General features: G+C 41.7%; 1 protein-coding gene across 1 annotated transcript in view; it reads left to right on the top strand.

Annotated features, from left to right (window-relative positions):
- Positions 1-21,222, top strand: part of RNF144B (ring finger protein 144B) — an 86,850-nt gene that overhangs the window by 24,333 nt on the left and 41,295 nt on the right. The window contains exons 4-5 of the mRNA XM_075828403.1: positions 2,098-2,158; positions 15,814-16,018. Coding sequence (XP_075684518.1) covers positions 2,098-2,158; positions 15,814-16,018 — 266 coding nt within the window. The remainder of the gene's footprint in view (positions 1-2,097; positions 2,159-15,813; positions 16,019-21,222) is intronic.

Raw genomic sequence — 21,222 nt, 5'->3', positions numbered from 1 at the left:
TAATGCTTTTTATTTTTTTCTTCTAGCCCGCACCGTTCTTGAGATATTGGGACTGTTAGTTCTGGTGTCTGATATGCAAATGAGACCTTTGACTGTCAAGTGGGCGGTTAACCCTTATCAAGTGACAGGTGTTAACCGCCCACTTGACAGTCAAAGGCTACATTTGCATATCGGGGACCAAAATTAATGGCACCGATATCTCAGCAACGGTGGGGGCCAGAAGAAAAAACTAAAAAGTGGCAGAATCTGTGAGGCGTCTGCAATCTAACTGAGATGTCCGCTCCAGTTTTTTGGGCAGGTGACAGGTTCTCTTTAACATTGCATCTCCTTAGCTGTCCAGATGCAATGCCTACTACCTGCCCCCTAAAAAACACACATGTGTTCCTACCAGAACTTTTGACTATTGACTGGCAATACCTGTTTTCCCCAGGCTAGGAGGACAGTGTGAATAGATCACACCTTTCTTAAAGGGGCCCACAGCTGGCAGCTAATGAGGCAAATTAGGCAGCCCTGGACTGTCCTAAAGAACCTTCTGTTCCCTTCCACTCGAGCAACCCATCCCTTTTCTTCCAGGTTCACATGTAGCGTTAAGACTGCAGATTTTCCGCAACCGATTTTAATTGCGGAAAATCTGCAGTGTATTACAGTAGCAGCAAAGTGGATGAAATGTGAACAAATCTCACCCACACGCTGCTTAAAAAACCTTCCAAAAAAAAGTTCATAAATTGATCTGTGGTGTTTTTTTTTTTTTGTTTTTTTTTATCCGCAGCATGTCATTTTATGTTGCGGAATCGCTGCTTTTCTGTTTCAGGTTTTCTCATAGAATTCAATGGGGAGGTAAAATCCGCAGCACCAGCAGATGTTGCGATTTTTGAGGCGGGAAAGGTGCGATTCCGCCACAAAAATAGCATCTCGTACTTACCTAGATCTCTCTGCTCCTGCATCCAGCCTGGCCTCCACTGGCTGCAGCGGTCACATGGGATGAAACGTCATTCTAGGAGGGACGTGTCGCCATGGTTACAGCCAGGGTAATTATGAACTGCTTTCTGCAGTCGAAATTCTGCCCGAAAAACTGTATCATGTGGTGCGGTTTTTCAGACGGAATGTGGTGCGGGTTCTAGTTCAGATACGCTACATATCCCACCTATGTAAACCTTGCCTTCCAGTTTTTTATCGCACTAAATGAAGAGAAGGGACACTTTCTATAGCAAAATACCTCTTGAATATCATCACACTTTGTGACAAAATCCTGCCTCTTTGTAGCTTCACTTCTACAGTACATACTATAGTATCAAGTCATGAATTATATGTTCTGTGATGGCAATCTCATTACAGGCGATGTTTTGTGGGCGAGGAATTATTTCAGCAAAAAAAGTTTTCCAAGGTGTATGTCTCATTGTGTCTGCTGCAACTTTTACTAGCAGATGCTACTTCAGAAGAGTGTACATTTTTCATACCTTTTCAGGTCTATGGAAAACTTTGGTGCCATATTTTCTATGTAATGTATGTATTTTGGGATGCTAAATACTTTAGTAATATACTTTTTATTATAATTGTTTCTTCGTTTCTGTTTTGCAGCTTCTCTGTATCCACTGTACATAGAAGCTGGCGAACGACGTTGTCTGCCGAATCCGTCGGTGAGCTGGTCTGATGGCTCGGTTGAGACGTCATCTAAACCTAAGGCCAGGATCACACACACAGTGTTGATACAGTTTTTGTCAGTTTTTGGCTCGGTCTTTAGAGCCAAAGCCAGAAGTGGTTTGGAGGGGATGGAAAGGTATAAAGAAAATAGTGATGCATTTCCCTTCTTTTGTGTCCACTCCTATGTTTGGCTAAAAAAACTGAGCCAAAAACGGCAACAAAATTGTATATGTGATCCTGGCCTTATACTGATAAAATCTAAGTTGAGATTCGTTTGACAACGTCATTCTGCAGCTTCTTTGTAAAGAGAATACGTAGAAGCTGCGGAACAGAAATGAAGCAAAAGTTTTATTGTTCCAAAATACATGCATTGCATGCAAAAATGGCATCAAGGGTTCCAAAGCCTTTAAGTTCTTCTAATAGACTAATGTATTTTTTTTTTGTTTTTTTTCTTAGATTGCGTGCTTAGTATCCATTGAACAGCTACAGTTGTATCAGCGGTTAAAACTTGAACGAGGTATGTGTTGTATGTCATTAGTCTCTGAAGTAAACGTGTGTTTATTTATATATATATATATATATATATATATATATATATATACACACGCACGCACATATATTAAATGCTTTTATAATGTTACATGTACTGTACATTCTGTAAAACAAACGAACCAGTGAAGAGTTATGACATTTACTTACATAGTATGGGGCGAACTGATGTTCAAAGTGTATAACAATAGGCATATCCACCTAATGAGTTGAGTACTGGTGGACACAAATGCTCAATCACTCTCCCCACAGCCAAGTCTCTCCCCATAGAGTCTCCTCAGCTTGTTAGGACTGTAAATCTCTACATCCTGACAGCAGATATGCGCACTCAGGTATTTTTGTTTTATTTTATTAGATTTTCATTGCTTTCTAAGGGAGTGCATACTGTGGATGTCACACAGTATATACTTCACTACTGTGTATTCCATGTTGCATATCTGCAGGGAAGGTAAGAAGGAACTATATTGTCATCTGCCAGAGGGGGAAGGCTGATTCTGCTCTGTGCCCTCCCCGAACAGCACAGATTTGCAGCAGCACCAAGGGGAACACAGGGACAAAAAAAAACAAAAATGCATTTTCATATGCTAGAAAAACTATAAAATAATTTAAAACCACTATTAACAGTACTTGTGGACTTTTGGTATGAAAGTTATTCATGGGTTAACATCTCCAGTTTTTGTAAATAAAGCTAGTTTTTATAAAGAGTTGAGCAAAGTGGAGTAGTTGTCTATAGCAACCAAAGAACTTCCAGCTTTGGTTTTAAGCTAAAAGCTATGTTTGGTTACTTTGGGCAACTGTTTTTATTGACATTTTTTCGTTTTTGCACTGTTAATAATAAATAGCCCTGTTTTGTGTTTCAATTTCTCACCATGTTAAATGGTTTGTCCGTGCACCGGACGGTTTTTCATACTGATGACCTATCCACAGGATAGGTCATCAGTATATGATCGGTGGGGTCCTTCACTGGACCCTGCACCAATCAGCTGTTCTGGCTGCCTCCGGGCACCGGATGTCCGTGCCGGAAGCAGATGGCTCCGGTCACAGTATAGCGGCCATGCTGCAGTACTGCAACTCTGCTCCTATTTAAGTGAATAGGAGCAGAGTTGCAGTACTGCAGCACGGCCACTATACAGTGTACGGCGCCATCTGCTTTCGACACCAGCCACTGCATAACATCTAGTGCCCGGAGGAAGTTGTTGATGTCAAATCATCTGTAATTTGCAGCTGAAATACCAGCATGGCTGATGTTAAAAGGACACTCTCTTGGCATCCATCAGGCTCATAGGGGTCTTTGGACCTGTTTGGCGTTTGCATTTCCTGGCACATACACTAAACGTACACAGTGAACATTTGCTGAACATAGCCTACAAAATAGCTGACTTTGTAGTTCATAGTTGACAGTTGCACGCTTCCCTATATCATCTCTGCATTGTTTTGTTTTATGTGCAGAAATGTACAAGACCAGGCATGCATGTAGAAAAAGCAATGAAGAGACAAACCAGTGATTATCCTGTGTATCATTTACCTACTGTCGAGGTAAATCTATAACATGAGCAGACATAATTAAATAGATAGGAAAATGTTTCTCTCTTATCCATTATTTTATTCATTCTGTATGTGTTTAAAGGCTATGTACACCAGGCTGTGCTTTTTATTTGTTTTTTAATAAATAAATTAGTCAGTGTTTTTAGTGTTACTTCTTAATTAGCTTTTATTAAAAAATCTTTTTACTTTTTTAGATACAACTGTTCTGTATTCTCTATACATCTAACTTAGATGTGATTGATTACAGGTGGATCCTATTTGTCTCCCGCCGACACTGAACCCGTCAGGTCTGTGGGACTGCGAACGATACTGAATAGCGAACGATACTGCTGTTCTGTAGAGAGAATACAGTACAGCTGTATCTAAAAAAGTTTTTTTTAAAAAGCCCTCAAAGGTGAACATAGCTTTTAATTATCATGGTAAAGGAGAGTCTGACAGGACTAGATTGGTAGTAAACATACAAGAATCCTAGCAACGTCTTCCTATCAATTTAATTATATCTGCTTATGTTATTGATTTGCCTAGACACCAGGTAAATGTTGCAAAAACTGGAAAATAACAGGTTTGTCTCTTGTCTACACCTGAGCAAATATGAATAAATCTCATAGACCTGTATAGTATATGGTAATAGTCATACATGGTATCAATGTTAGAATAATGATTTCAAGAATAAGTCAATATGCTATAAAAAGGACTTAAATAATGTCCAGGCTTGAGACCATATCATACCACTTTAAAATGAAACTGTGAAACATGTATATAGAATGGCAATGTTGGGGTGATTGAACTGGTATTTATGAGAGAACAATGTATCACTCTCAATAAGTAACAAATATTAATAGTGTATAATACAATATCTCCTGAAGAATCCACCCAAGTAGCCACTTAAACCAAAAAGGTTTCAGCCATGTGGTGCAAAACATGCAAGGACTCATCCCGAGACATATTTTTGTGTAAAATGTATCAAGGAGGATAAACACCTTGAAGCGTGTTTCGGTAGACCTGTAGCTTCGTCAGGTGTTGTAAAAGAAGCATGTTTTTTTTCTCACTCTGTTAGGGGAGATACAGACGGACGTTGCGTTTTTGCGCGCGCAAACAACGCTGCGTTTTGCGCGCGCAAAAAACATTTGACAGCTGCGTGTGTCATCCGTGTCTGATGCGCGGCTGCGTGATTTTCGCGCAGCCGCCATCATAGAGATGAGGCTAGTTGACGCCCGTCCCTGTCCAAGGTGCTGAAAGAGCTAACTCTTTCAGCACCCTCGACAGTGAATGCCGAACACAATATCGAAAAACCTGTTGAAAAAGAAGAAAAAGTTCGTACTTACCGAGAACTTCCCGGCCGTTGCCTTGGTGACGCGTCCTTGGTGACGCGCCTCTCGACATCGGGCCCCACCTCCCTGGATGACGCGCCAGTCCATGTGACCGCTGCAGCCTGTGCTTGGCCTGTGATTGGCTGGAGCTGTCACTTGGACTGAATTGTCATCCCGGGAGGTCAGACTGGAGGAACACGCCGGGAGTTATCGGTAAGTCAGAACTTCGTTTTTTTTTTACAGGTTCATGTTTATTGGGATCGGTAGTCACTGTCCATGGTGCTGAAACAGTTTAACTCTTTCAGCACCATGGACAGTGACTATCTCCTGACGTCGCGTACCGATAATTTTTTTGCCGGGTTCGACCAAAACGAGTTCGGCCGAACCCGGTGAAGTTCGGTTCGCTTGTCCGGCTTCGCTCATCGCAAAGACACTCCGTTTGGATGTTCGGAAACAGAAAAGCACGTGGTGCTTTTCTGTTTACATTCATCCTTTTGACAGCTGTTGCGCAAACACGCAGTTCGCACGGATGGGTGCGTGATGCGTGATGCGCGAAATACGCAGAGTTATTGAACCTGTCGCGCTTTTTGCGCAGCAGACAAACGCTGCGCAAAAAGCACGGACTGTCTGTACTGCCCCATAGACTTGTATTGGTCCATGCGTGCCGCGTGAAAACCGCACGGACCGAATACACGCTCGTGTGAATCCCCCCTTATGTCCAGGTTAGACAACGTATTTGATACTTGTTCTGAAGTGCTTTTCAAATTAAGGATAGTTGCACAACGTGAAGGAATCCGGTTGCGCAGTTAAAGGCTATGTACAGATGTGGCCAAGTTTAACTTGCTGCAGCATGATATCACACAACAAAAGCCATTGAATAGCCCTTGAAAAAGTCAAGTCAAAGTTTCCTGGGAATTTGTATTCAATGCGTTATGAGTCAAAATAAAGATGGCTACATCTGTACACTGTTGAAATCGTTGTTTTTTTAAAATAAAAATGTCTATCAGTGTGTTTTGTGGCACTTTGAAAATACTTTTTATAAAAAAAATACTTTTTGAGATACAGCTGCCTTGTATCCTGTATACAGAGCAGCTGTATCTCTCAGCTCAGCGGCACTGACAGATTCATGTCTTTGGCATTCAGGATTGAGCTTTTACTGGTCACATCTAAGTTCATAACTTAGATGTGATCGATAACAGGTGGATCCTGCAATTTGAGAGTGTTCAGACCGCACTAGGTTTTCGTATTGGTGCATGCGTAGGGGCCCAACCCGTACAATATTAAAAAAGGTACTATGCACACCAGTAGTAGTTATCAAAAGGTTGATTTTAATAGTTTCGCCAGTATCCGTGCAACGTTTCGGTCATATCCTTGCCCTTTATCAGGCACTATAAAATTAATGAATGAATATATATTAAACCTGTAACATAACATGGTGTCAACGAACATATAATTTTTGTATTGGGAATAAACAAATATAATCATACAAAGAGCTTCGCTAGAAGCAATATGCGATATTAATAACTATGAGTGGTACAAACAGATCTAATCGCCACAACATGCATAATATCGAAACAAACAATATATATATAAAACAATACAAATGATGCACTCTATCATCTACAGTGGAGTATATCAAGAACAGGAAAAAAATTGCAGACTTGATGGTACATAGTATATGTCAGATAATATTCTGTTCGAAGTCATAAGCAGGTAGTAATAATTCCTAATGAGAAGAGGTATTGTCTAACGCTAATTGTAAAGGAAAAAAGGAGTGAATGTTGCATTCAAGAATATGGAATAAATAGAGCAGTTTAAGGTAGTTACGTGTGGGTGCACATTACTAACAAACGCTATCCATGAACATTAGTTACTGCTCTAATCAAACATCTGGAAGTTTATACAAAGTAATGCACTTACATATACATCCCCTAGGAGTATTAAAGAACTTCTAAGTTATAGATATGCAGTACATATTCAAAACATAACGAGGAGAAACATATAAATGGTCTACTACCTGTAGTATCCTGGGTCCTGCCAAATGGCGCTTAAGGACCCTCATTGGCGTCAGTGCTGTCCATGTGATCTTCACCACCGCTCACAGCGGTGTATATAATGGAGGGTCAGTGGCCATGCAGGCAGCGCCTCCACTAGCGGTCAGCTGCCTTTCCCCAAGTGCCATTTTGCAGGACCCAGGATACTACAGATAGTAGACCATTTATATGTTTCTCCTCATTATGTTTTTAATATGTACGGCACATAAGTAAAGCACACGTTTCTGAAGGTTTAGACCGGGTTTCAGCTCTCTAGGACCTACCGTTCTCGACATATTCACAAAAGCAAATATAACACCACTGGCTTCCACATCAAGGACCTTCCTCCATATCACATGACCCGAATTAGCCAATAGAAGGTCGCAGGTCCTTTTATTCTTAGGGTATGTTCACACGGCCTATTTACGGACGTAAATCGGGCGTTTTTGCCCCGAATTACGCCCGAAAATAGCGCCTCAATAGCGCTGACAAACATCTGCCCATTGAAAGCAATGGGCAGACGTTTGTCTGTTTACACGAGGCGTATATTTACGCGCCGCTGTCAAATGACGGCGCGTAAATAGACGCCCGCGTAGAAGAAGTGACCTGTCACTTCTTTGGCCGTAATTGGAGCCGCTATTCATTGACTCCAATGAATAGCAGCGCTAATTACGGCCGTAATTGACGCGGCGTTCAAGCGCCTGCACATGCCGGTACGGCTGAAATTACGGGGATGTTTTCAGGCTGAAACATCCCCGTAATTTCAGCCGTTACGGACCCCCGCCGTGTGAACATACCCTTAGCCTCACTTACATAAACACAGTTTTAGACCAGGTTTCCATAACAACCAAGCCATTTTTCTTTACTCTACGTAAACGAACTGTACCTATACTGGATTTCGGCATTCTCATGGATTGAAACCATTTCATACCAGTCATGCCTCCAAAAAGGAACCCTGCACTTAGACGACAGACTCCTGTGGCAAAGCAAATGGCAGTTGCCCGAGCTGCTGAAATCTCTCAACAGTACCAAGCCCGTGGATTTCAGCAGTTTCATAAATGTAACCACTTTCAGCCCAGTCATGCCTCCAAAAAAGGACCCTGCTCTTGGACTTTATTGGATATGTTGGCTTTATATCAGTAGGAAGTTTTTAACCATACACACTAGGGATGTCACGATACCAGAATCTGGACTTCGATACCGATACTTCGTTTAGTATTGCGATTTCGATACCAATTCGATACTTTGCCAACAGTAATAAAAAAAAAATGTTCTTCCATTTTCTGATGTGAGGCACGAGGTGTGATGATGAATTTTGAATGTGCCTCACATTAATAGTAATTAACCCCTTCATGTTTCTCAGTCATAATGGGTTAATATGTAAGGTACATGATGGGGTTAATTACTAGTAATGTGAGCTACATGGAGGTTAAATTCATCACACCTTGTGCCCCACAATAAGTGATAGAAAGCAGAGAATGGTGTATGTGCACAAAGCTTGCTTGCTTCCAACAACTGCCACCCTATGCCGGCTAGCCATGCCGAGGCAGGTGCTGAGGCGGTGGGGTAGAGCTTCCTCTTGTAGCTCGGTGGGACAGCGCCATTAGGGAATCGATTGTCAAAAAAAATAATCGTCCGAGGCCTCAAGGATGAATTAATCAAATTAGTTTTATCGGCCAGCCCTAAATTAGGAAAATGGGAATATTTCTTCTCTAATTTTGCGATAAAAGCTCTGACAACTGTAGTCGGCTTTCCACATGGATCAGTGAGTAGTCAACATCTCACCAGATTTTGACTGCTCTTTGAGAGCCTGTGAGTGTGCAGCCTACTATGTACACAGTAAAGATTTCTGCTGCTGTCTGGCCTTACTTAATGCTGGATGTTGTTATTGAGCAGTAATATAAGATGATTCTCCTGTGTATTATGGAGCAGCTACAGGAGGAAGCATGTATTGCTTACATACTAAATGTATGTTATAGACACATCTGGAGCGGAGTATGCTGCTCACTGAGTTAGTGGAGTAGAACTGGAGGGTGAAGACATGGGTCAGCAGGATCAGGCAAGTAGCTGGGTTATTGTAGTTTGGGGCAGTAGAAAGGGGTCCAAGAAAAGGAAGGGCAATCCTGTTTCTGATATTCCAAGCAAAATTGCCAAGTTGGGTGATGATGCGAGGGTCTCGGTCTCAGAAATGGCAGCCCTAGTGGATACTGATCTCCCTAACATCCCGGAGAACAACCCAGCTAGTAGTCGGTGGGATGGTAATGCAGGTAAGGCAAGATAATTGGTAGTTGTAGGGGATTCTATAATCAGGAAGACGGAAAGAATAATTTGTCGCCAAGACCGCCTCAACTGAATGGTTTGCTGTCTCCCTGGTGCAAGAGTTTGGCATGTGGTGGAATGGGTGGATAAATTACTGGGAGGGGCTGGTGATGATCCAGCTCTCGTATTTCATGTGGGAACCAATGACAGAATAAATGGTAGATGGAGGAGCCTTAAGAATCATTTTAAAGAACTAGGCTACAAGCTGAAGGAAAGGACCTCCAAGGTAGTATTCTCAGGAATACTGCCTGTGCCATGCACATCACAGGAAAGACAGCGGGAGCTCAGGGAGTTAAATGCATGGCTTAAGTCTTGGTGTAGAGGAGAAGGCTTTGGGTTCCTAGAGCACTGCGCTGACTTTTCATTGGGGTACAAACTGTATTTTGCAGATTTGCATCTAAATGGAAAGGGGTCCGCTGTGCTGGGGGAGAGAATTCTAGCTGGGGTGGCGGAGTATTTAAACTAGGGCTGAGGAGGGAGGTCAATGTAGAAAAAAAAGGGGTAGTTAGGTTAGAGAGGGGTCAGATTAAATTGGTGGGTGGGGGAGAAATAGACTGTGGGGAGAGGGCTAGACAACAGGATAAGGAGATCCTTTTGTTACAAAACAGCAATGAAAATAAAATGCCCAAATAATGTCAAATAATCACATTTCTGATACTGAAAGTGAAAAATTGAAGGGCAAGTTAAAGTGTATGTTCACAAATGCCAGAAGTCTAGCAAACAAAATGGGGGAGTTGGAGGCCTTGGTATTGGAGGAACATATAGATATAGTTGGTGTTGCTGAAACATGGCTAGATTCTCTACATGACTGGGCTGTAAATCTACAGGGTTTTACACTGTTTCGGAAAGACAGGACAAATAGGAAAGGAGGTGGTGTATGTCTGTATGTGAGAAGTGATCTGAAGGTGAGTGTGAAAGAGAGAATAGTGGGTGAAGATTGTGAGGAGGTTGAAACCTTGTGGGTGGAATTACAAAGGGAGGTAAACACTGAAAAAAATAACTTTTGGTGTAATCTATAGACCCCCCAATGTAACTGAGGAGATGGAAGATCAGCTATATAAACAAATGGAGTGGGCTGCACAGGCTGGTACTGTAGTGATAATGGAAGATTTTAATTACAGGGCTATTAACCCGTTAGTGACCGGCCCATAGTGTTTTTACGTCGGTCACTAACGGGCCTTATTCCGATGCAATAGACTTTTGACGTCGCTGCATCTGAATAAGTAAACAGAGCAGAGAGCTGTCAAATCTCCCTGCTCTCAGCTGCCAGAGGTAGCTGAGGGCTGGGGGCGTACCTGCTTGACCGGGTGAGATCGATATTCGTATCGATCTCACAAGTTTAACCCTTCAGATGCGGTGCTCAATAGCGTGCACCGCATCTGAGTGGTTTTGGAGAGAGGGAGGGTGCTCCCTCTCATCTCACTGACACCCGGCGATAAGATTGCCGAGTGTCTGTGTCTCCGATGGCAGCCGGGGGCCTAATAAAGGCCCTCAGGTCTGCCTGTAGTGAATGCCTCCTAGATCATGACTCTGGCATGACCTAGCAGATGCCTGTCCGTTTTAAACGGACATGCATAATACACTGCAATACAGAAGTATTGCAGTGTATTATAAATGCGATTGGACGATCGCATAGTGAAGTACCCTAGTGGGACTAGTAAAAAAGTTTAATAAAAAGCGAAAAAAATAATAATTAAAAACCCATTTTTCCCCCTTACAAAATGCTTTATTTTTAACAAACAAAATAAAGTAAAAAAGTTACACATATTTGGTTTCGCCGTGTCCGTAACGACGCCAACTATAAACTTATTACATCATTTAACCCACACGGTGAACGTCGTAAAAAGTAATATAAAAAATCATGCAAAAATAGCTGTTTTCTTTGAATCCAGCCTTAAAAAAAACGTGATAAAATGTGATCAGAAAGTCGCATCCACTCCAAAATGGTACCGATAAAAACTACAAGTCGTCCCGCAAAAAAAACAAAGCCCTCCTACAATTGCATCTGCGAAAAAATAAAACCGTTACGGCTCTTCAAATATGGAGACACAAAAACAAATAATTTAGAAAAAAAAGTTGTAAAACACACAAAAACTATACAAATTTGGTATTGCAGTCGCAACAACCCACTGAATAAAGTTTATTTTGTTATTTATACGACACGGTAAACGGCGTAAATTTAGGACGCAAAAAAGTGTGGCGAAATTGCTGTTTTTTTCTATTTCCCCCCACAAAAAAAGTTAATAAAAGTTAATCAATAGATTCTATGTACCCCAAAATGGTGCTATTAAAAATTACAACTTGTCCCGCAAAAAACAAGACCTTATACAGCTATGTCGACGCAAAAATGAAAAGGCAATAACTCTTTGAATGAGGGCAGGATGAGGGCTGCAATTCAGGATATAGACTTGAACTAATGTCAAATAATGGTATAAATAATAAATGGGAGATTTTAAAATCTACTTTGGGTAATTTTAGTGCAAAATTTATTCCTATAGGTAACTAGTATAAACTACTAAAATTAAACCCCACATGGCTTTCACCTTCTGTAATATATGACAAAAAAGGGCATTTAAAAAATAAAAATCTGAGGGTACAGCTGTAGCCTTTGGTAATTATAAAAAGCTTAATAAAATCTGTAAAAAGGTAATACAAAATAAAAGGCAGGTGGGCAATGAGAGTAAAACAAATCCCAAAAAAAATCTTCAAGTATGTAAATGCAAAAAAGTCAAGGTCTGAACATGTAGGAACCCTAAATAGTGGTAATGGGTAGTTGGTCACAGGGGATCAAGAGAAGGAAGAGTTACTAAATGGGTTCTTTAGCTCTGTATATACAACAGAAGAAAGAGCAGCTGATGTAGCCGATGCCAGTGCTGTTAATAAATCAGTTGATATACTGAATTGGCTGAATGTAGATATGGTCCAAGCTAAGATAAATAAAATAAATGTACACACGGCCCCGGGACCAGATGGGTTACACCCTAGAGTTCTTAAAGAGCTTAGTTTAGTTATTTCTGTCCCCCTCTTCATAATATTTAGAGATTCTCTAGTGACTGCTTTAATGCTATGGGACTGGCGCAGGGCAAATGGGGTGCCTATTTTCAAAATGGGCTCTAGGTCTTCCCCGTGTAATTATAGACCAGTAAGCTTAACATCCATTATGGGTAAAATGTTTGAGGGTCTATTGAGGGACTTTATACAGGATTATGTGACAAAAAATAGTATTAGAAGTGACAGCCAGCACGGTTTTACTAAGGACAGAAGTTGTCAAACTAACCTAATCTGTTTTTATGAAGAGGTGAGCAGAAGCCTAGACAGAGGGGCCGCTGTGGATATAGTGTTTTTGGACTTTGCAAAGGCATTTGACACTGTCCCCCATAGATGCCTAAGGGGTAAATTAAGGGCTATAGGTTTAGAAAATATAGTTTGTAATTGGATTGAGAATTGGCTCAAGGACCGTATCCAGAGAGTTGTGGTCAATGTTTCCTACTCTGAATGGTCCCCTGTTATAAGTGGTGTACCCCTGGGTTCCGTGCTGGGACCACTATTATTCAACTTATTTATTAATGATATAGAGGATGGGATTAATAGCACTATTTCTATTTTTGCAGATGACAACAAGCTATGTAGTAATGTTCAGTCTATAGAAGATGTTCGTAAATTGCAAGCTGATTTGAATACACTAAGTGTTTGGGCACCCACTTGGCAAATGACCTTTAATGTAGATAAATGTAAAGTTATGCATCTGGGTACCAACAATCTGCATGCATCATATGTCCTAGGGGGAGCTATCCTGTGTGAGTCACTTGTTGAGAAGGATGTGGGTGTACTTGTAGATCATAAACTAAATAACAGCATGCAATGTCAATCCGCTGCTTCAAAGGCCAGCAAGATATTGTCGTGTATTAAAAGAGACATGGACTCGCGGGACAGGGATATAATATTACCACTTTACAATGCATTTGTGAGGCCTAATCTAGAATATGCAGTTCAGTTCTGGGCTCCAGTTCATAGAAAGGATGCCCTGGAGTTGGAAAAAAATATAAAGAAGAGCAACGAAGCTAATAAGGGGCATAGAGAATGTAAGTTATAAGTAAAGATTAAAATAATTAAACCTATTTAGCCTTGAAAAGAGATGACTAAGGGGGGACATGATTAACTTATATTAATGGCACATACAAAAAATATGGTAAAATCCTGTTCCACGTAAAGCCCTCTCAAAAAACAAGTCTCTGTCTGGAGAAAAAAAGGTTCAACCTGCAAAGGCGACAAGCCTTCTTTACTGTGAGAACTGTGAATCTATGGAATAGTCTACTGCAGGAGCTGGTCACAGTAGCTACAGTAGATGGCTTTAAAAAAGGCTTAGATAATTTCCTAGAACAAAAAAATATTAGCTCCTATGTGTAGAAATTTTTCCCATCCCTTAGTTGAACTTGATGGACATGTGTCTTTTCTCAACCGTATTAACTATGTAACTATTGTGAGCTGGCGTAAACTATGTATGTTCGTAAAAATTAGGTTACAGATGGAAGGCAGTATGACTGCAATCTTGGTCTTGTTTTAAAGCCAAAAACCCAAGCTAGAGCAGGCTGAATTGTGTAGCAGGGGATGTGCGGACAGCATGTAGGGAGTAGAGGAGGATCGGTAAACCTCTTCTTGTCTCTGTATGGCTTTAGATTACTTTTTTTTTTCTTCAAGGAAAAGGGTGAGAAGAAGACTAGTTACTCATCTAATAACCCTTAAATGCCTAATGAAGCAATTAATTAACTATTCGACATGGACGTTTCAGTGTCACACACACACAAATAGAATAGAGTCGAATATTCAGGCACGTTTTTCTTATAATCACTGTTTGATGCAAAGCTGCATGATGGTGGTTTTGCATATAAATGGTTAAGTCAAATTTTTATACACCTCTTGCTGTGCGCTATCTCAAGTGCTGTAGACTTTAGTAGCATAGTAGCTGTTTGGGGTTTATAATATATATTTCTATCACATTTGTTTATGAAGGCCAAATGCTGTCAGTTTTTCAGGGATATTTTGCATCAATGTATCTCCAAATTTTCATGCATTTCCCAGCTGTCTGACCATTTTTAAAAAACAAACAAAAAAAGAGTTGAATTTCATACATCAGTTTTTTTTTGTCTCAACCCCCTGAAAACACCACAGTACCCATGTAGATAATTCCGAAATGCCCCTGCAGATAGTGTAACAGTGCCCACATAGTGTCTCAGTGCCCACTGTAGATAGTGCCACAGTGCCCATTTATATTGCCCACATAATGCCACAGTGCCCATGTAGATAGAACCCCCCCCCCGTAGATAGCACCACACTTACTTGTCCCCGTTCCTTCACCGTCCTCTTCTCCAGCGATGCAGGCCTAGCCTCTTTTGACAAGGCTTGCTCCAGTGGAGCGACGCAGGAGGCGCGATGACGTCATCGTGCTGCATGCATCACAAAAAAGCTCTGAATGGAGGGGAAGAAAAACAACATTTCCCTTGCTTCGCCAGCGCTGTCAATTGTATCCGCGTCATGGGGAGACAGATACAATTGAGTGTCCTTGTAAGGGCCAGGATCAGTTTTTAACGGCCGTCACGTGGATGGCTTTCTGAAAAACAACTTTTAAAAACTGATCCATTGACCTCTATGGGGGCCTCTGGGCAGTGAAAACAGACAAAAATAGAACATGTTCTACTTTTTGACGGCCAGTATTCATGGGCTGTTAAAAAATGTCAGCGTAAATACACCCACAGAACTTCATTGTTCTGAAAACGGCCGTATGACGGCCATTTTTTATTGTCGTGTGAATAATGAATATAGCCTTATGCTTTACAGCATCCACATGGACCATAGGAACCTGCAGACTGGAGATGTTAATTTACTTATATGGGAGAGGTTTCTAGGAATTCTCTGTGACCTGTGCAGAGGTCATTGTACAAGAGGGGGAGAAGGTGACCTGTGTTCATCACCTTTTGTTAAAGGTGTGATCCTGTGTTGGCGTTATCTTTCCTTGTAATCTTGCCTGTGATTGAACATGAGATGACTACTGAAAAGTGATCTCTATAAAATAGGAAGTCTCCGCCTATTATGAAGCTCAGTAACCAGTGAGAAAACTGCAACATTTCAGGAGTTTTTGAAAAAAATGTGTCCGGGTTTACAGACCAGCAGTTATTGCGTGTCTATAAACCACTTTGGTGGCAGAAGTTTTCCTCTTTTTACCTTGTCTCATGTGTAAGTAAGTATGCAAAGTAAATAGAGGTTGATTAGTGATGTGTGAAGATCATGCTTTAACAAACATACAGACACAGACTATAATTGTCTTTATCAGGAGCATGAAATTCTTTAACTAGACTGTCATAAATAGGTGAATGAAATATTTACACGGTGTATGATTTCTGACTATTATTCTATTTTAGAAGTTCACCTTGACCCTTGCCGAACATGGTGCCCTACTGCAGACTGCCAAACGGTATGCGAAGTTGAGCTGGGTGATTCTGGTTTGCCTGTATCAGTGGACTGCCACGTTTGCCATATAAAATTTTGTTCTTCATGCAAAAGGTCTTGGCACCCTGAGCACGTGTGTCAAGAAAAGCAGCCAGTAGCTGTACAACCTGAAAAACGGTAATTTGATTTTAACTACCACTATTGTGATGATGAAGTAATTGGAAAGTATTACGTTATTTTCTGCATTGGTACACAGTCAGGCTTACTTCCTCATAAAGATCCAGGAGTGGTTTGTAGAAACTCTGCTATCTCGTAAAGGAGTTCTCCGGGCATGTTATATTGATGGCCTATCCTTAGGATAGGTCATCAATATCAGATCGGTAGGGGTCTGACTCCTGAAAGCGGCGGCCTCTTTAGTTTACAGGCTCAGTGCCGTACACTTCCGTGGCGACTGTGCCCGGGATTGTAGTTCCGTTGTCATACAAGAAAATTGAACTGAGCTGCAATCTAAGGATAGGCCATCAATAAAATGCTCAGAGAGCCGCATTAACTTCTACCAAACACCTACTATTTAGTCAACCTTTAGTTAACCTTAGATATTGTCGGGTTCATCCTCTTAACAAAATACTTTTTATTTTTGTAAACCAACCAGAATGTTCAAAAGCAGGCAAAGCTTCTGGAGCAATGAGGTTTAACCTACTGTAACCTACTCGATTATTAGAACATAACACAGGCTTCAGACCATATAACAATTACTTGTAAATGGTTCAATTTCCGTATCATCTTGTAGCTGCACACACAAATGTGCAACTGCATGTAAAACTATGCCGTTCATACTAACACTCACACAATGACATTCATTGTTTGTGTCAGTAAAAGGGGAAACCGCTTTTAAAGGGAACCCATCACCGTAAACATGCTGTCCCATCTGCGGGCAGCATTTTAAAAAAAATAGGAGGAGATGAACAGATGTATAGTTTTGTGGCAAAAGGTTTAGGATAACCTGTAATTTATCTATTTAAATCCCTGCTCACTTTATGCTTAAGAGTCCAGTGGGCGGTGTACCTCAGTGATTGGTAGCTATTTCTGAATGCACTCTAATGCAGGAAAGACTGTCAATCAATGGTTGAGACCGCCTAATGATCTCTTTAGCCCACAGTCTGCAAGTATTGAAATCAATAACTTACTGTTTGTTCCGAATCCTTCCTAAAAAACTATATCAATCTTCTCAACTCCTCCATCTCTACAAAAGAATGCAATCAGATTGGACAGCATGCTAGACATGACAGGTTCCCTTTTAAAGCGCTAATAATTTAGTTCAGAAAAATGGGGTAAACAACCCTAGGTACGATTTGGAATTATTCAGTATACTGTGCGCCGTGTTGTAAAATATGGGTCGCTGTAGAAATATTCCAATATTTCTACTTATGGCTTTATGCATCGCCCTATGTGCAAAAAATGCTATCTTCTTAAATGGCAGAGACATGTAAAAAAAAAAAATATATATATATATATATATATATGACAGTGCATGGACCAATGGACCACCACCATTTGCTAGAACAAATGGACTTCTGCCCCCTTTGGCTCCTGTCGGCCTCTCTCCGCTTCAATCGGGAGATGCTATCTTTCAAGGGATTGGCTTATTTCCCCCTACGGACGGTGCCTGTGTCCAGCCAGAGTTCCCCCTACGGACGGGGCCTGTGTCCAGCCAGAGGTCCCCCTACTGAACAAGCCAGCTGCCACCATTCACCCATGAGCCATGCCAGCCAGTGTTACCCCAAAAGACTTGCCTGCCACCACACGTTAACATAAACAATGCCAGCCAGCATGTTACATGTTTAAAAGAAAGTGGTAGGCGTAGTCAGTAAGTGCTTATGGGGGAGCTCTTGACAGTGAGCGCTTCTAGACATCTAGACTCCGGGCTACGCAGGAACTCTGTTGACACTCCTGCAGTTTTCCTCTTCTTTTGGGAGAGTGCCAGACAATGTAGGACAGTAGGCAAGTATGATACTGACCTATACATGTATCTATATTTGTAGGCATCAAAAAAGGAAAGCGAAGCAGCACTCAAAGTGAAGTGGGTTTATCCACCAAACATCCAGTACAACGTTTCACCTCCTCTATGAAGGCATTTTCAAGCAATGTGTGATAAGAATACATGAGTACATATAAGAGGCAGAGCCTGAATAATTAGTGTTACATATCAAAAAGCAATTATAAAACAATGTCAATTTTACGAACATTACATAGTGTACAGTGACATATAAAAAAACTAATAATAATATTAAATAGGAGATATGATATATTAATTTTCAAATCAATACATCAACGATAACATATAAAATACAGTGTTCAAAGTTAATTAGTCATACACCGTGTTAATTATTAAAATCAAAAAGAGCTGACACTCCCCAATCTAAATAGAATTAGTATATCAGGACTCATATGAATTCCACGGTCTCACAGCTATCGGCGTTCTCAATGTTGAATAGCGCATGCTTGTAGGTGACTCACCAATTGGGTTAAACCAAACGTGATCGGCAGTCACCGTGAAAAACACAACGCAACAATGCAGGGGGAGTATCCCAAGAGCCACCTTAATAGGTAGATACAACGTGTATGCGCATCACTAGCATGTGTGTGTCGGTGCCGCCAGTAGCACAGTGGATTCAGTATGATTTAAATTATATAGCATAGAGGATCGTCATATAAAAGGGCTAAATAGCTCAACTATGGGTAACCTGTACAGTAATATAAACAAGCAAATACGGTCCATCCACCGTTAAGGTGAACAACGTCATACAAAGTATCTATTCATAGTACAGATATCAATGCCTTACATCCCTGGGTTTGAGGTGCATCCCCCATTATACATAAGAGAACATCTCGTCCTAGGTATCCACTCCGCCTCCAAGTGGATATATCATCCACAAGGGGACATATAGTGAAGACCACTCCAGGATCAAATGGCAAAGGAGGAGAGAGTCTGTTCTGAAGCCTAGCACCGGCCCTATCTGACGTATATAAACCACAGTGCTGCTCCGACCCTTTGTTTTACTATATGTTTATTTGTATATACACCTATATACACTTAGAAACATGCAAACAATATACACCATATGGGCAAAAGTATTAGGACACACCTCTTAATCATTGAATTCAGGTGTTTCATTAAGTCCCATTGCCACAGGTGTATAAAATTAAGCACCTAGCCATGTAGTCTGCCTTTACAAACACTTGGGTCGTTCTAAAGACTGGGTCTTTCTAAAATGGGTCGTTCTAACGTCTAAACTGTAATAGGATGCCACCATTGCAACAAGTCAGTTCATTAAATTTCTTACCTTCTAGATAGTCCACGATCAACGGTGAGTGGTATTATTGCAAAGTGGAAGCGTTTAGGAACCACATCAACTCAGCCATGAAGTGGCAGACCACATAAAGTTAAGGAGCATGGTTTCCAAGTGCTGAGGCGCAAAGTGCATAAATATCGCCAACGCTCTGCTGACTCAATAACTGCAGAGTTCCAAACCTCCTCTGACATTAACATCCACACAAAAACAGAGCCCAGGAGCTTCATGGCATAAGTTTCTATGGCTGAGCAACTACATGCAAGCGTTACATCACCAAATACAATGGTTGGGTGAGTTTGGTGTGAAAGAACTTGACAAGTCTGTACAGAGCACTGACCTCAAACCCATCGAACTCCTTTGGGATGAACTAAATTGGAGATTACGAGCCAGGCCCTCTCAGCCGACAATAGTGTCAGACTTCACAAATGCTCTTCTGGATAAATAGGCAAAAATTTCCACACACACACACTGTAACGTCCGCTGGGGATGTGGACCTACTTGGCTACTCTGCCGTAACGGAGTAGCTGCTGGCCAGACAAGTATAGGATAGTCACTGGTAGATGGTACCTTTATGGCAGGCTGGTGCCGGGTTTCTGGAAGCAGGCTGGTGCTGGGTATGGTTGAAGCAAGTTTATGATGGATTATGGGAAACTGGCTTGTGCTGGATTATGGGAAGTTGGTTTGTTCTGGATTATCGGAAACTGGATTACTGGAAGCAGGACTGGTCACGGACACTGGACTCAGGATGCAGGACTGGTTACGGACACTGGACTCAGGATACAGAACTGGTCACGGACACTGGACTCTTCACAGACACCGGAATCAGGATACAGGACTCGAAACCAGTACAGGACTGGTCACAGACAATGGTTTCAGGGAACAGGATACAAACCTTCACAGACTAACTCTGGGTTAGAAATAACATTGCTCAGGCACTGGGGCAGAGGGCATGTCCAATTATATAGCCCAGGGTGTACAGGGATAGTCTAGGGGCACTTTAGAGGTGCACACGCTGGCCCTTTAAGAAACCACCAGTGCACGCGCGCACCCTACGGAACCAGGAGCAGGGGGCAGAGCACTCCCAGGGGTGAAGGAGGGAGATGCCGGTGGTGAGTAGAAACAAACTACCGGCTGCCGGTCAAGGGGAGTTTCCAGCGGTCTGCAGCTGTCAGCGCTACAGTGCCCTCCATTTACTCCCCTTCTTAGAGCCAGAGCGTAGGAGGAATTTTTTGATGAGCGCAGGGGCATCAATGTTCTCTTCAGGTTCCCAAGATCTCTCCACAGGACCAAAACCCCTCCAGTCCACAAGGTATAAAGTCTTCCTTCCAACAGTTGTCTCCACTCTTCTAGACCCAGCTTGATGTCTAGGAGCTCACGATCACCAATGGAATAGTTCCTTCCGGCAGAAGAAGAGTTTAAGGGAAAAGCTGTCCCCTGTAGTTTTTTCTCCAGAGTCTCTTTGGAAGAGAAGTGCACCAGCACCAATGGACGAGGCGTCAACCTCCAACGAAAACTGTATGGGAGACATCTGGATGATATAGACTAGAGGCAGAAATGAAGGATCTTTTTAGCTCTGTGAATGCAGACTTGGCTTCCGGGGGGTCCAATTACTTGCATTTGACCCTTTTTGGTGGGGGCAGAGATGGGAGCATTAAGCGAAGAAAAATTATGGATGAACTGTTGGTAGAAATTCGCAAAGCCCAGAAACCTCCTGTATAGCACGGAGACCTTGAGGATGAGGCCAATCAAGAACGGACGAGTCCATGATCCGAAAACAATATAACCCAGGAAGGATAAGGATTTATTTTCAAAGGTGCATTTTTCCAATTTGGCAAAAAGGTTATTCCCCCTTATACGTGACAGGACTTGGCGAACATGCTTCCGGTGTGTCATCAGATTGTTAGTGTAGATCAAGATGTCATCCAGATAAACCACCACGCAGACATACAATAGATCCCGGAATATGTCATTCATGATTTCCTTGAACATAGCTGGAGCATTTCATAACACGACGGGCATCACGAGATA

The sequence above is a fragment of the Rhinoderma darwinii genome, chromosome 5, assembly GCF_050947455.1.
Source record: "Rhinoderma darwinii isolate aRhiDar2 chromosome 5, aRhiDar2.hap1, whole genome shotgun sequence".
Lineage (NCBI taxonomy): Eukaryota > Metazoa > Chordata > Amphibia > Anura > Rhinodermatidae > Rhinoderma > Rhinoderma darwinii.
Note: the sequence above shows the minus strand (reverse complement) of the source record. Positions and strands in the feature narration are given on the sequence as shown.